This window comes from Lemur catta, chromosome 21 (assembly GCF_020740605.2).
Source record: "Lemur catta isolate mLemCat1 chromosome 21, mLemCat1.pri, whole genome shotgun sequence".
Taxonomy (NCBI): Eukaryota; Metazoa; Chordata; class Mammalia; order Primates; family Lemuridae; genus Lemur; species Lemur catta.
The window spans coordinates 23,963,725-23,979,582 of NC_059148.1; the positions used below are offsets into that span (position 1 = coordinate 23,963,725).

Below are 15,858 nucleotides of genomic sequence, written 5' to 3' on the forward strand. Positions count from 1 at the left end.
GTAGGGCTCTAGGCAGCCCCTACTTCAATCTCAGACCTCCTATTTCACTCTGTAACACTGTATCACTCTGTATCACTGCACTGATACACTGTATCACTCTGAGCAAGCTTTTTACTCGTCTGGCTCCCAGTTTACCCGTCTGCAAAACGCGGATGTTTATTTCCAATATGCACATTCTAATAGTTACACAAAATGCTCAGTAATTGATTTGTGGTGCCTATGCCTCAGTTTCTCCATCTCTAAAAGGGAGGCAAGAGTCCCTAACCCGGCCCCCATTCTCAGGGCTGTCTTAGGGCTAAATCATAAAATAATATAGTGAAGGGGCCAGAAAGTGACTGCCGGGTCTGCGCAGCGCCAACATCCGCCAACGCCGGACACCTGCGCCCCCTGCCGCCGTCGCCGCGGCATTGGTGCTTCCGAGAGTGCCGTGCGCCTGCGCAGAATGCAAGCACCAGGCCCGCCCCTTGGGGGTGTGACTTCCTTGAGTAGCTCTGGTTTGGTCACGCCCACTTCCGGATGGGGCCGGGTGACGTCTGGGCCACGTGACCTTGTTCCGGCTCTCCAAAGATGGCGGCGCCCAGAGCGGTAGCGTGAGAGTTGACGGTGGAAGACGCTGTCCAGTTGTGCCGGAATCAAAACGCTGGGGACTGTGCGCCATGTCGCGACTGATCGTGAAGAACCTCCCGAATGGGGTGAGTGCAGAGCCAGGACTTGGAAATACAAAGATCGGACCAGCCGGGAGCTGTGGGTTGGGAAAGATGTAGTTGAAGAGAAGCAAGGGATTTTCCCTCTGGTCAGGACTCCGGGAGGATTCGGAACCCAAAGGGGCAGGATCCTTTGACCGCTGGGAAAGAGGAAAAGTGACTCTTAAGGTCTCACAGCCGGCCGGTGGGTACCGACTCCCAATCCGACAGCTTTTTGTAGAGAGGTGCCAACCTCCACCTCGTGCCGAATGCCCTGCTCACACAGACTCTCTTGTCTGATCACTTTGTTGTTGACCCGTGACTGGCTCAGACACTGTATTTATTATAAATTCCTCTTCTACTCGGGAGACTGTTGGGGAGGCCAATGGAGAGCATTAGTCTGAGGACCTGCGTTCCAATCCCCACTTCCCTCATTGAGTCAATACTGAGTGGGTGAGAAGGGCTTTAAACCACTTATCCAATAAGTGGGAGCCTAAGTGACCCAGCCACACTTTTCTGTACCCTGGAGCCAGGCACGGAACCTGGCATGTGGGAGGCATTCAAAAAAAATTGCTGGATGGTGTGCCTTATTTGTTTCTTGAGCTGCCTACCCCAGTGACTGTCTGCTGAGCTCCCACTATGAATGATGAAGAACTTAAATCATCTATTCCTCCCCTCCAGTCTCGGTAATGTTATTGTTTTTAATTCTTCCATCATTTCCCCAAGTAGCATATTTATAAAATATCTATTATTGATCCATCTATCATCTTTAGACAGTGTATCTTGATGCCTGGCTTTATTCAATGAGGATTTTAGCATGGCTACCCGTCCTTTCCCTCCCAACTTCTGCTTCGTTGTGCTTCTCAGTGGCGGTGAATCCTTTATCATTGTTTGTCTCGTCTAACGCATGAAAGAATAACAAAAACAATAACAGTGGTATCGAACGTTCTCGGTGTTTACTATGTGCCAGGCCCTGTTCCAGGTGCTTTAGGTAAAGTAATTTAACCACAGCTGTGTGAGATAGCTTCCATTATTGTGCCCATGTTAAAGGTAAAAAAAATCAAAGTACAGTAAAGTAAAGGGATTTGCCTGAGGTCACACATAGATGGTAATTTATAGAGGAGAGATTGCATTGAGCAATTTGGTTCTAGAATTTGCATTCCTGGCCCACTGCACCCTAGTTTCTCTTAGCATGATTGCCTGCACTGGTTTTAATTATTTTACAGCAAATAAACATTTAGTAGTGAGTACTTACAATGTTGCTGACGTTATAGATAGAGGTGGATAAGACTTGGTCCCCACTTGTATGGAGCTTGTAGTCTATTGGAAGAGACAGACACCAGGTATAGCGATTGAAGTGTGAACTGGGTGCTTTGGAAGCACAGAGGAGGTTGGGATGGGATCCCTAACCCAACTGAGGGATCTAAGAAAGGCCTCCTGGGGGAGGAGAGATTGACTGAGAATGAGGAGGAGTTAGCCAGGGTCTGTCTGGGAAGATGTCATCCAGAGGGGATGACCAAAGTAAAACTTCAGAGGTGAGAAGCACAGAAGGCTCTAAGGAGTTTGGCAAGACATGGTGCTGAACAGACGGTCAGGGCTGGATCATGGAGAATCTTGTGTTTCCCTTTAGGTGTCTGTCCTTGAGTCTTTGGTACCAGAAGGTCACCAAAAGGTTTTTGGCAGAGCAATGATGGGCTCAGACTTAAATGAGGTCTCTCCCAAGCAGTAGGGACTTGAATTCACTGTGTTTTATACATCTGATCTGAGTCACAAACCTTGATTCTATAGACCTTGGGCAGGTCATTTATCCCCTATGAGCTCTGTTTTCCTCTCTACAGAATGTGGCTAAAAGTTCCTGACCCAAAGAGTGATTGAGATTTTGATGGCACCAGACTTATTAAGAAGCTGCCTCAGAAAATGTAGTCCCCCCTCAACTCCACTGCCACACCCACAGATCTGCCAGTATCTGCTTAGAAAACTCACTGCATTGTCAGGGTAGCCTGGCTGGAGCGAGGATGGTGGGACACTAGGAGTCAGTTTTATGTAGAGTGAGCTTCTTGACCAAGGTATAATAATATGAGCATGTTTCCTAGTGCTGCTATAAGAAATTATCACAAATTTAGCGGTTTAAACAATGCAAGTTATTATACAGTTCTGGAGGTCAGAACTCTTAAAATTGAGGTTTTGGCAGGGCTGTGGTCCTTCTAGAGGCTCTAGGGGAGCCTTTGCCTTTTTCAGCTTCCAGAGGCCACCTGTCTTCCTTGGCTCATAGCCACATAGTCCCTCTTCACAGCCCATAGTGTAGCATCTTCCAGTCTCTCTCTGCTTCCATCTTCTCTGACTCTCCTGCTTCCCTCTTGTAAGGACCCTTAAGGTGACATTGGGCCCAGCTGGCTAATCCAGGATTATCTTGCCATCTCAAGATCTTTAGCTTAATCACATCTGCAAAGTCCCTTTTGCCATGTAAGGTGACATATCCAGAGGTGCCAGGGATTAGGATGTGGACATCTTTTGGGGGACTCCATTGTTCTCTCTACTACAAGTATTAATCGCAAACGTTTATGTAGCATACCATGTTTGTTCACTCATTGATTCTGACAAGTGTTTATTAGGTATTTACTATGTAGCGGCCCTGATACTATAATTGGTCTTATCCTCATAACAGCCCCATAGGGTAGGAAGATGGCATTTGCAGCCATTCTGACTCTTGATTTCTGCATCAGCGCATGGGTGAGGGGCTCAAGGCCACACAATTAGAAAGTGTTAGTCAGAGCTGGAACCTGGTCTACCTAGGAAAACACTCTCCCACCTCCTCATCTTATGTCACCCTGGGAGAATCCAGTGGCCTCAGGTTTCCAGCCCATTTTGTCCACTCACTCTGGGGACACCCCAACTCCTCCCTTGTCGCATGCCCCTCTGTTCCAGATGAAGGAGGAGCGTTTCAGGCAGCTGTTCGCTGCCTTCGGCACGCTGACAGACTGCAGCCTGAAGTTCACCAAAGACGGCAAGTTCCGCAAGTTTGGCTTTATCGGCTTCAAGTCCGAGGAAGAGGCCCAAACAGCACTGAACCATTTCAACAAGAGTTTTATTGACACGTCCCGGATCACGGTGAGTCGGCAGGAGTCTTGCCCTTGTCCGCCTGTAGAAAGTGACACCACTAGGTCTTTTACTCACCACTTGGGCCCAAAGGCTGTCCCCCTCACTTCCAAGTGCATAAGAATCACCTGAGAGCTAGTTAAAAGTTTCCCGAGTCCACCCCCAGAGCTGCTGATTCAGTAGGTGGAGGTGGGGCACAAGAATGTGCACGTCTAACAAGCCCACAGGTGATGCCTGTGCTGCTGGTCCGAGGCCCACACTTTGAGAACCACAGATCTGTATCATTCATTCACTCACCCATTTAGCAAGCACTCAGTGAGCCCCCATTGGAGGGGAATTTAGAGAAAAACGTGATACCCCAGCCCCTGACCTCACTGAGCCAGCTGCCTTCGGACAGGCAGAGGGTCCACAGGCAAACAGGTTGCTTTTGTTCAGTGTCATAGTGCTGTGGCAGGTTGAGCACCAATGACTGGGGGAGAAGAGAGGAGGCCTCTACCCTGGCCAGGGAGGAGTCGGGAAAGCTTCCTGGAGGAGGAGATCGCACTGGGGCCACTCACGTGCCTTTAATGACTGTGTAAAACATCTCTGATGCTTTGTTGAGAAGGGAAAAACAGATAATGGGCAAGTATATGTGTGTGTCACGTGGTCCCATTCATACACAGCCGTGTCCCCCATCTGTGTGGGTGTGGTTTATGCACAGAGGGCCACGTGGTAGGAGCTTTACCAAAACATTAATAACTCCTCTCTCTGGGTGATAGGAATTGGAGTATGTTTTTTTTTAACTTTCACCGTAGTTTTTCCTATTTGAATTTTGTTCCATGAGCACATGTCCTTGTTAGAGAAGCAACAAACTTATTTTGAAAGTCCACACAAAGGGGGTGTAACCAGATGGCAGCCCCTTCCCTAGGGGCAGTGATTGGCTGACCGGTGTCAGCCTTGACCGTGGCTGGGAATGGCTTGTGGGGGGAGTGCCCGCCACCAGCCCCCAGCAGGACCAGTGCTCCCAAGGTCGTCTCAGAGGAATGTGTTGGAGGTGTCAGAGCTAGAGGGGTGCATCCGCTCAGGCTTGTACCCCAGCTTCCTTCCATGCCCCCTGTGGTCACCCCATTTTCCCTAGAGCTGTTCTGTGGGTCCAGGTGCGCTCACCTCACAGTAATTAGCATAATGCTGGCAGCCATCACCCCTCCCCCATTGCCCTGCCCAGACCCTGGCTAGGCACTTGGCCTGGGTCATCTCCTGCCATCCTCATGGCCACCCTTTTAGAGTGGAGGGGTAGAGCTTGGGCTCCAGAGTCCAGAGACTCCCTGGGTTCCAGGCCTCATTCTGTCACTTACTGCCTGTGTAACCCAGGGCAAGTGACTTCACTTCTCTCTGCTTCAGTTGCCTGATCTGAGACGTAGGGAGACTGGTAGCGCCTGCCTCCCGCTGTTGTGAGGCTCGGTGTGTCCAGACTGGCAGAGCACTTAGGATAGTGCCTGGCATGTGGAATTCCACAATAAATTGTAGCTATTACAGTTACAGTGTTGTAGACTCCTGATAATAGACTGTGATAAGTCATATTAAAGACTTGAAGGAGAAGAAAGCCTGCACTCAGGGACGATGCGTAATCTGCTCCAACTAACTCAGCTAGTCAGCAGCAATCACCTGTTTAAAAAGCCCAAGCTCCCAGGTGCCGCCAGGCAGCACCCAATGCCCAGGCACTGGGGCAGGTGTGAAAATCACCCTCTTTCCCACACAGGTGGAGTTCTGCAAGTCATTTGGGGACCCAACGAAGCCCCGAGCCTGGAGCAAACATGCCCAGAAACCAAGCCAGTCCAAGCAGCCTCCAAAAGACTCCATTGCTCCAGAAATGAAGAAAGTACGTAAAAGGTCACTCGAGCCCCTGTCCCCAGTGTCAGCGAGGTGGTCACTTCCTGGGAAGGAAGGACGGTGGCTCCCGCTCAGTTCCGGAAGGTGGGCCCTCCTGGGGCGTTGCAGTTCTGTCTCCCCTCTCCCTTCATCTGCATGACCCTCACCATCTGTGTGACCCTCACCATCTGTGCCTTCTGTTTCCAGGATGACAAGAAGAAAAAGGTGGCAAGTGAACTGGAGAAGGTGAGTCTGTCCTGTTGCCCAAGGGGGCAGGAGGGTGGGTGGCCGGGAGGAGGGGGCGCTGGCCCAGGCAGGTGGAGAGCCGTGCCACTTGTCCCCCTTGCCTGTGCCCATGGCTTCCTGGTCTTGTCTGGCAAGGAGTCTGCTCTGCCTCCCTCGGAACTGGCACCCCGACCCTAGGGGTCCTCCAGGGGTTGGGGGACGTGAGTGTGGTGGGTCCTCTTGCCCTCTTAGCAGTTAAAGAGGTTGACTCCACCTGAGCCTTCTCTGCTTCTTCTCCCTCTTCCCATGCCCCTGCTGCCCGGGCTCCGGTGCCACCAGCTGAAGGAAGATACCGAGTTCCAGGAGTTCCTGTCGGTTCACCAGAGGCGGACGCAAGCGGCCACTTGGGCGAATGACGCCCTGGACACTGAACCCTCGAAAGGGATGGGCAAGCCGGCCAACGACTACCTGAACTTCGACTCCGATTCAGGGCAGGAGAGTGAGGAGGAGGGCACTGGGGAGGACCCGGAAGGTGAGGACAGGGAATGTGTGGCCCATGTGCACGGGCCTGTGCCCGCCATCGGGCTCTCGGGCACTGGGGCCAGGTTCTAGGGGTGGGTGAGCCAGACACTGCCCTGGAGCTTTCTCCAGTGGACGTGGGGATTGTCCCACCTGCTGGTACGGCTGCCTCTTCTGGTTTTAGTCACTTGTTAGTTTGTCAATCACTCAACAAATACTTATTGAGCACCTACTATATACCAGGCAGGCTTCAGGCATTGAGTTGAGAGCAGTGAGCAAAAGACAGAGGAATCCCTGCCCCCCTCTCTGGTGGGGGAGAGAAACAGTAAGCAGATACGCACAACTTTGGCCTCTGTGTCATCTGATGGCAAGTGCTGCCGACAGGAGGAAGGAAAGGGGATGGGAGAGTTAGCAGGGAAGGGGAGGGAGGAGCCTTTGTCCTCAGAGGGGCTTGTGGTGTGGAGGGGACTGGGGCAAGTGAGCAGTTTCGACATGGAATGCTAAGTGCTGGGGTCGAGGGTAAAGTTTCTGTGCTAAGATCCAGAGGACTCATGGGACTTGGTGGGACACCATAAGGGACGGGCAAGGAAGGGGGTTCCAAGCAAGGGAATAGCATTGCAAAGGCACAGAGGAAAGGGAAGTGCGTGGGCTTGAGGGGCTGGGCGTGGGTCCGGGTGGCTGGAACAGGAAGGAGACAGGTGGAAGGAGAAGCCAGGCACACTCAGCCCTGAGGAGGAGGCAAGTCATCTGGGCTTCTGGAAACCACTGGAGGTGTTAAGCAGAGGAGGACCATCTTGTGCATACTCTCACAATCGTCATGGGGGCTGCAGGGTAAAGAATGGATCGGGTGGGTGGACAGGGCTGGTGGCAGGGAGCCAGGGGCCCTCCATGTGTGGCACATGGAATATCAAATCTGCAGTAGCTTCGCCCCATCTGCCGTGGCTTATTCGAGGGCCTTGGGCCCTGGTCATGGTGGATGTGGCATCCACACAGTGACACGTCATTACAGCCACTCGCTAGGGGGCATCGCTGGGTTGCTCGCAGCAGCCACTGATCCAGCCTCCCTGTTTTTTCCAGAGGAAGAAGGCCCTGGACCGAAGGCAGCTGTGCAGAAGGAGCTGTCGGACATGGATTACCTGAAATCCAAGATGGTGAAGGCCGAGTTGTCCTCTTCCTCGGAGGAGGAGGAGAGTGAAGACGAAGCGGTGAACTGTGATGAAGGGAGTGAGGCCGAGGAAGAGGAGTCCTCTGCCGCCCCAGCCCTGCGGGGGAGAGAGGGCGGAGGAGCCGGCCAAGAGCAAGGGGTGCCCTCTGGGACCAAGAAAGCACCGGAGGCCAGAGCCGAGGTGTGTGTGGGTGAGGGGGGCACAGAGGGAGGAGGAAGCAGGCCTGGAGAAGGGAAGTGACTTGCCCAAGGTCATGGCCGGGAAGGGGTGATGTCAGGACTCACACCCAGGCCTGCGGGCTCTGGAGTCTAGATTGTAAATGTGAGTGCCACCCTCGAGGACAGCCGTCTCACCTGCCACCTAGGAGTCCCCTCTGCTTCAGAGACAGGGCAGCTTGACACATCGTCTGGGTCCCCATTTCCTCATCTCCCCACAAGGCCTCTTTGAAGGATCAACTCTTCCCCTGCCCAGCACTGTGTTTTCAAATGAGAGCAAGGGAGAGTTCATCTTCTTTCCTCTTCCTTCATCTTCCTTCCTTCCTTCCTTTTTCTGCCTCTTCTAATTACCCCATACCATCCTTTTTTCCAAAAACGTGTATTTCAGAGAAGTAGTGGAGTGTGATGAAGTCAGAGAGTTATGGGTTCAAATCCCAGCTCTGACATTTAGTGGCCCTTGGACCCTGGGTGAGATACTTTGCTTCCTGCAAGCCTCTAATTCTCACCTGTAAAATGACGCTCACGGTAGCCCTGGCTTCTGTAGGCGGTTTCAGAACCCCCGGTGCCTGAGTGTACGGTGGAATTGAGAACTTCGGATTTCAGGAAGGTAACGCCGTGTAACACAGTACCCCCAGCAGGTGTGGGGCAGTACCCCATACTTAAGCATATTAATACTTCTGTGGTGAAACCAGAAATGACCACTTGCTCTGCATGGGATAGGTATAAGCTATAAGTTGGCTCACGTCAGCTCAGGGCAGGATTTGCTGGGAAATTAGTTCAAGCTTGGGCAGGTTTATGTTGCCAAAGGAGTTACCAAAAACTTGGGTTTTTCAGAGCTATTTGGATTCCAGAATTATGGGAAAAGATCCTGAACCCATATCCCTATGGGATTATTTTATAGATGGCACAATAGTAGGATAGTGGCATCTGCCAAATGCTTGGCACGGTGTCTGACACAGGTGGGCCCTAAATCAGTGGTAGCAAATACCACTGTATTCCTGTCCCCTCTGTCCCTCCTTGTAGCCCTGGGGCCCCGTTAGCATGCCCATGGCTTGCCAGGCTCTGGTTCCAGCCCTCATCTCAGGGGCACGTGGAAGCATGGCGGCTCCCACCTCCACCCCGGCCAGCCTCTCCGTGCACTGCAGGCATGATACCAGCGTTCCCCGGCTCCCCTGGCAGCTGCCACCTCCCCCAGCACTGAGATGTCCCCATCTGCCACCTCCTGCAGCTGTGCCAGGGCACTCACGTGGCTGTTTCTGTCTGTCCTTTGTGATCACTCAGGCAGAGAAACCGGCAAACCAGAAGGAACCCACCACCCCACACACCGTGAAGCTGCGGGGAGCCCCGTTCAACGTCACAGAGGTATAACTGAGGACCAGGGCCAGGAATCCCGTGGGAGCAGGAGGCGAGAGTGGGGATGCCAGGGGCCTTTGCTGCGTGGAGGCATCAGGGGCTGTTGAGGACATGAGTTAGAAAGAATAGGGGCCAAATAGGCTGATAGGTAAGACCTCGGGCATTGCCAGGGTCAGGAGACAGGGACGGCTACACCAAGACAGAAGACTGATTTTACACACTCATACCTCCTACACCAAGGGCAAACTTTCTGTTTTAAAAAAAGGAGGGGAGATGGTGAATATTTAAGGCTTTGTGGTCGGTATGGTCTCTTATGAATACTCACCCTGCTGTTACAGTGGGGAAGCAGTCTCCGACAATAGGTAAATGAATAGGCGAGGCTGCGTTCCAATAAAACTTTATTTACAAAAACAGGCAGGGGGCCAGATTTGACCCATGGGCTCTCATTTGCTGACTCTGGGTCTACAACAACAGAGAACACTGTTAATTTCCCTTCTTATGAAAATAATAGAAGTTCAGTATAGTACTTTTTTTTTAAATGTAGCTAAATAAAAAGAAGAATATAAAAGTCACCTGTCACTAGGATGACTATATAAATTATTATATATATTTTGAATTATTAGTGAGATCAATCATCTTTTCATATTTGTGAATCACACATATCTTCTGTTTTGGAAAGTACCCGATCATACCTTTTGCCCTTGTTTCAGTCAAAGTGTTCATCTTTTTTGGTATTCTGTATATTTACAAATTTTTGAAATACAACTTATCAAATTTCAGAGTGGCAAGCATTTGGGTTGTACTAAACTATCTGAGTTATCTGCTTATTTTGAGTCTGAATGCTCTTAGTACCAAACCATGTAGAAAATCACATTCTTTAATTAAAAACCAAACAAAAACCTCTTAGATGGCTACTTGCAAAATTAATACCCAAAACCCAAATATTCATGCTTTAAAGAGAAGTGACAAAAGCCAGATTGAACTCCAAGTACATTAAAAAGGTACTTAGGGGGAAAAAATCAGAAACAATGCCTTAAAATGCTCGTGGTGACATTACTCATTATTATTGGTTTGATAAAGGGGAAAAAATCTTTTCTTCTTAACAGAAAAATGTTGTGGAATTCTTGGCACCCCTGAAACCCGTAGCCATTCGCATAGTGAGAAATGCTCACGGGAACAAGACAGGTAAGGCTGGAATGTTTCTGAGTGGGAAGGATGGAAGGTTGGGGCACTTGAACTTGAGGGAATAGGGAGAAGCTCTAAGGCCAGCATGTTTCCCTGTTTGCGGGGCTCATTTGTGTGCATGTGGTTAAAGTGGTGGACAAGGGTCTGTTTCTTCTCCCTGCCTTTTCAGCCTGGTTTGTAGTGATGGAGTTTTCACCAGTGTTTCTCTTTCCCAACCCCCAACCCATCCTTCCTGTATTCCCACGGGCTCACCTGCTGGGCTGAAACAGATGTCGACGAGTCCCAGGGTTTGCTGTGCAAAGTCTGTCGGCAGCTCTGCTGGCAGGCAGTGCTGTGAGTTTGGGAGCATGTGTGCTGTCTCCCTGGGCCACCCTCTCCCCAGGTGTCCACTCTGGGCAGCCCGTCCCCTCCCTTGCCTTCAGAGCCCTGGGTTCTGGCTGTCCCAAGGTGGGCAATGTGTCTAGAAAGGAGGAGTATGAGCTCGGAGAGGTGGCTGCCTGCCCGGTGTACTTCCTGGCCAGCCCGAGAAGCCACGGAGATGCAACAGCAGGGTTGCTGCTTCTCAGTGAGCCACACAAAGGCCTGGGAGAGGCTGGACACTGCTGAGTGTGCACCCTGTCCTTGGCAAGAAGGCACCAGCCTGGGCAGAGCAGTTGAGACCTGCCTGGGCTGGCATCTGGGGAAGAAACGTGTTCGTGCTTGATGGATGGTCATGTCCCCGCCATGTTTCTGCATTTCTTCCCCAACTCTCCTCTTGGCACAAAAGTCCCGCTACCTGGCTGAGCCATTCACCCGAGCACCCCTCTCTCCTTCAGACGTGAGAGCGTGCAGCATGCGTAGGGGAAGGATCCCCGCCCAGGGCCCGACCCCTGCTTGGCTGCCTAGCAGCTCTGTGACCTTGCACAGGGGACTTGGCCTCAGCTTTTTTCCTGTGCAGTCACCAAGTCGTGAGGAGTCAGTGAGCTAATGGTGCTCAGCCTTTAGAACGATGCTAAGCACCTGTTGCTCACTCCATGAAAGCTACTGTTAAGGGTAGTGATGGTGGTACCGCCTCGGCCTTCATGGCATTTGAGAGACCAGAGGGGCAGCAGGAAGGAGCATATCTGAGTTGTCAGGGCTGAGAGAAATTCGTACTGGAGCCCCACAGCTGGAGAGAGCTGGCATGCAAGCACCGTGCCAGTACCCAGCAGCAGAATGTCCCCCGAGAGAGAGCTGGGAGAAGGCAGGGCGGTCCCCTCAACTTTGGAGGCACCTTGAGAGATTGTGGTGGTGCACACCTGCAGTCCCAGCTATCCGGGAGGCTAAGGAGGCTGAGGGCTGAGGAGTCCAGAAGTTCAAGTCCAGCCTGGGCACCATAGTGAGACCCCCATCGCGAAAAAAACAAAAAAAAAAGATTGTGGGCTTCAGCCTGGGTGCGGGGTCCCCTGGGAGCTTAAGCCAGGGCAGGGCGGCAGTGGGATTTAGGATGGCCCCAGGCTGGTAAAGGAAGAGTCCCACAGCCTGGCTTTTGCCATCCTCCGGGGGAGGATCAGCGGGAGTCTGGACCCAGGGGTGGCTGTGGCGGAGGAGGTGGGAGGCGGTAAAGGATGTTTATGTGATGGATGAGGTGCCTGGATGCAGGCAAGGACAGCAGGGAGGAATCACAGAGAAGGAATCTAAACAGCCTGTGCTAGAGGCAGAAAACCCGCAGGCTTTGACCAAGTGATGGCCGTTGCCACCTGTTAGCCGTGTGTCCTTGGGCGCATTACTTACTGCTCTAGGAAAGCAGGGGGGCAGCCGCTGCCCTGCTGCCTCGTGGGATTGAGGCCCGATGAGGTCAGCACACGGAGGCCCCCCACACTCGAGGAAAGACTCCCCCAGGTGCTTGTTTCTGTGCAGGTTGGGGCCTTGGGCGCTGAGGGGCAGAGTGGTGGTGGAGACGGCCCCTCCTGTGTTGAGCTGGGTCACCACGCAGCCGCCACGGGCGCTTCTGCAGAGAATGCCACGGAGCAGGCACTGCTCAGGTCGGGGTGGGGTGAGGCAGGCAGCAAGGCCTCCTGTGCTTCTGACTCCTGGAGTCCAGCGTCATCGTGCACAAAGCCAGGCCGGGGTCTACACACTCACTGCAGAGGGAAATGTCGCTGTGGGTGGGAGGCAGGGTGGGAGGCTGTTTGTATTACAGAGATGTGCAAGGATAGAGGTTTATCCTCCACTTTTTACACCTACACAGTCTGGCATTCTCTGTGACTCCCACGAGGGTCCCTGCAGGTCCTACAGATTGTACCTTTGTCATTCATTGTCCTCTTGCAGGGTACATCTTTGTGGATTTCCGCAGCGAAGAGGAAGTGAAGAAAGCTCTGAAATGCAACAGGGAATACATGGGTAAGGAAACCCCCAGCCAGTGCCATCTCTGAGCAGTCACTGGCTTGTTCCTCCCTTGGTGTACCCCACGCGTGTCGAGTGTCTGCTCTCTGCAGACACCGTGCTAGGCACTAGGGACACAGCAGTGAGCAAACAGACCAGAGTCCCTGCCCTCCTGGAGCTGACCTGGAACACATTTACATGGGGGAGACAGGTGACAATCAAATACGTGAGCAAGTGCATGGTCCCTGCTGTGGGCACATACAGAGCAGGCAAGGGACCCGGGAGGACAGGATAGGACGAGGCCCGTCTTTCCACAGGATCGCGTCTGCTGGGGCCTCACTGAGAGGCAACACTGGGACGCGACCGGGAGCCGAGGAGGCAGGCTCTGGCAGGATGTTCGGTAGAGGGAACTGCAAGTGTAAATTCCCTGAGGTGGGAGGTCCTGTGATTGATACCCAAGGATGCAATCTTGGCCCAACCCCTGGCATGGACAGGTGACTCAGATCCAGCCCTCGACCCCTAGTGAAGGTGTGAGTTGTGTCAGGGAACATGGGAGCGCTCAGGAGTCTCCTTAGCAAGGAGGCGGCGGGTGTTTGTCGAGCACCTAGTGATGCATGTGCAGGAGAGGGTGGTGACTGCACCCTAGCCAGGCACACAGGTGTAAACCGTGGCTCCTCAGTGGGTAGGTGTCCAGGGTCGGACTGTCACATTAGACATTTCCCAAGGCAAAGTGATGAATAATGCCAGGGAATGTGCCCCAGGATTTATAAGATGTGTCACTGTGGTCTGGGGTGGCCCAGGCACGCTGCCGCAGGGTTAAAGGTGAACTGGCAGGACGAGTGAGGTTGGGGCCTTCCCGTTCAGCCCAGCCCTGGCCCAGGCTGCTGCCCGGCTACAGACCGCAGTGTCAGACGCTGTCATCTTGGCCTTGGCCGTGGCATCTGGAAGGCAGCAGAGAGAGTTTGGGGTTGCCGACAAGTTCCAGGCCTCCCCCCAGAGCCCTGAGTCCTCTCTTCACACACAGGTGGACGCTACATCGAGGTGTTCAGGGAAAAGAGCACCCCCACGGCCAAGTGTGCCCCGAAGAGTAGTGCCAGGCCCTGGCAGGGCCGGACGCTCGGGGAGAACGAGGAGGAAGAGGACCTGGCTGACTCCGGGAGGCTGTTTGTCCGAAACCTGCCCTACTCCAGCACCGAGGAGGACCTGGAAAAGCTCTTCTCTGCATTCGGTAGGCACGAGGTGGGGCCTGCCACCCGCACGGCTAGCACAGCGCTGTGAGAGCCGGGCTCCCACTCAGACACCCTGGGTTCCAGTCCCAGTCTGCAGACGCCTCCAGCCTCTTGTCTCGGTTTTCTCAGCTGTGAAATAGAACTAACTGTCCCTGAGCTGCTATGATTATTCAGTGACATGAATTGTGTCAGGATTCTCAGGGTAGGCACTAAAAGAAAGCACTGCTGGCATCTTTTGCCATCTGATCTCAAACTCTCTAACCCTCACTCTCTAAACTCAGAAGAAATTTGGATGTATGTTTCTGACATATTCCTTGCTGTCCAAACTCTGCTGTACAATATTTGGAGTTCAGTAACTATCCAGGTCTGAATACATCTACACAGCGCTCCTCGGTGTCTTGATCATCTAAAGTCTTATCCAAACTGAGCATCCAACTAGACTTGATAGCATGAGGGTTAGTATTGTTGTTGCTGTTGCTCTATCTCGGGCTGAGTGCTTGAAGGCCCGTCGTCCACCATAGTCTGGCGTTTGTTTATAGGGACATGGGTGTTGAAGGGAAGGAGGGGAGGGTTTAGAATGGGGAGATCTTGACACTTTGAGAGCTCCCATGTCTCCCCACGTCTATCCGGAGGCCAGCTGTGGGCCTCAGAGGATCAGAGAGCAGGGTTTAGCACCCACTGTGGGCCCTTTTGTAGGGCAAGGACGCCCCAAGGGACCTGCCACCAGGAAAACTGGCCTAACTGCCAAGCCTATGTCCCTGCTGCCCTGCCCCCTGCAGCAGTCCATGCAGGCTAGTGTCTGGCTTATGTGGCAGGGCCAGGCTGGCTGGGAGAGGATTTGTCAGTACACTGCAAGTACCCATTTGGGAAGACAAAGACCCAGATTGGGGACATGCGCACACCCTGGTGTTCAGCCTGGAAACCAGTGCAGAGAGGGTGTGCTTTGGGTATGATAATATTGTAATAGAAGACACTTGTGTGGCACAAACTGTAGCAGGTGCTATGGGTGCTCTATACACATATTGAGGCAGTCACCCCTCACTGCTGTCCCAGGAAGTGGGTGCTCTTACTGTGCTATTTCACAGATAAGAAGACTGAGGCATGTGGAGGCCCAGTGACTAGAGGCAGGCTGTACATGCAGTAGGTGCTGCAGCCAGGATCCAGCCCAGGATGTGCCTCTGATCTCAGTATAGACACACAGGGGACTGTGAAGTGACACCTGCCACCTTGGGGGTTGGTTCATGGCTGGTGCTCCTCACGTTCCTCCCTGGAGTGGCCAAGGGTGACCCACGGCAGCAGCGTGACGTTCTTGCCATCAAAAACGCGTCACCCAATTAGCACCCAGTACTTTAGTCACCCAGAACCCAGGCCCAGCCCACAGGAGACTGACTCTTCTCCTGTCCTCAGGGCCCCTGTCTGAGCTCCACTACCCAATCGACAGCCTGACCAAGAAACCCAAGGGCTTTGCCTTCGTCACCTTCATGTTCCCTGAGCACGCCGTGAAGGCCTACGCGGGGGTGGACGGCCAGGTGTTCCAGGTGAGGTCACTCACGGGTTGGCGGGAGGCCGCTGGGCTCACGTGGTCGGGAAAGGACTTGTGCATGCGTGTGTGTGTGTGTGTGTGTGTACACACAGGTGTCTGTATTTCATGTCTACAACAACATACCGTGGCATGCCAAGCTGCTACGTCACCTGAGCTACCAGAGAGTAAGAAGTTCCATGAGGGCAAGTGTCTGGCACGTAGTGGGCACTCAAAAAATATTTTTTGGATGAATGAATTTGCTCTCCATCTCCAGAAATGTCACCTTGGAAGAGGAGTGAGCAAGAAAGGAATTTTGACGTGGGCATATTGAAATGGCCATAAGAGTGTGAGAAACTCTTCTCTTTTTTTCCAGAGTCACCAGATAATGTGCTTAGCATGCGTCCTTGAGCCCCTGGCTACCTCATCTCATTTCCTCCTTTTTCTCATTAATTCATTCATGATTTATTGGTTGCC

General features: G+C 52.7%; 1 protein-coding gene across 3 annotated transcripts in view; it reads left to right on the plus strand.

Moving 5' to 3' along the window:
• Positions 1 to 509: 509 nt before the first annotated feature.
• Positions 510 to 15,858, plus strand: part of RBM19 (RNA binding motif protein 19) — a 120,897-nt gene continuing 105,548 nt past the window's right edge. For 2 of the 3 annotated variants that reach the window (XM_045534751.1, XM_045534752.1), the window contains exons 1-11: positions 510 to 692; positions 3,609 to 3,791; positions 5,518 to 5,637; positions 5,835 to 5,873; positions 6,192 to 6,384; positions 7,449 to 7,717; positions 9,034 to 9,114; positions 10,212 to 10,290; positions 12,580 to 12,651; positions 13,658 to 13,861; positions 15,270 to 15,400. In XM_045534751.1, coding sequence (XP_045390707.1) covers positions 657 to 692; positions 3,609 to 3,791; positions 5,518 to 5,637; positions 5,835 to 5,873; positions 6,192 to 6,384; positions 7,449 to 7,717; positions 9,034 to 9,114; positions 10,212 to 10,290; positions 12,580 to 12,651; positions 13,658 to 13,861; positions 15,270 to 15,400 — 1,407 coding nt within the window. In that variant the 5' untranslated portion in view covers positions 510 to 656. The remainder of the gene's footprint in view (positions 693 to 3,608; positions 3,792 to 5,517; positions 5,638 to 5,834; positions 5,874 to 6,191; positions 6,385 to 7,448; positions 7,718 to 9,033; positions 9,115 to 10,211; positions 10,291 to 12,579; positions 12,652 to 13,657; positions 13,862 to 15,269; positions 15,401 to 15,858) is intronic. The other variant, XM_045534753.1, reaches the window with a different exon arrangement.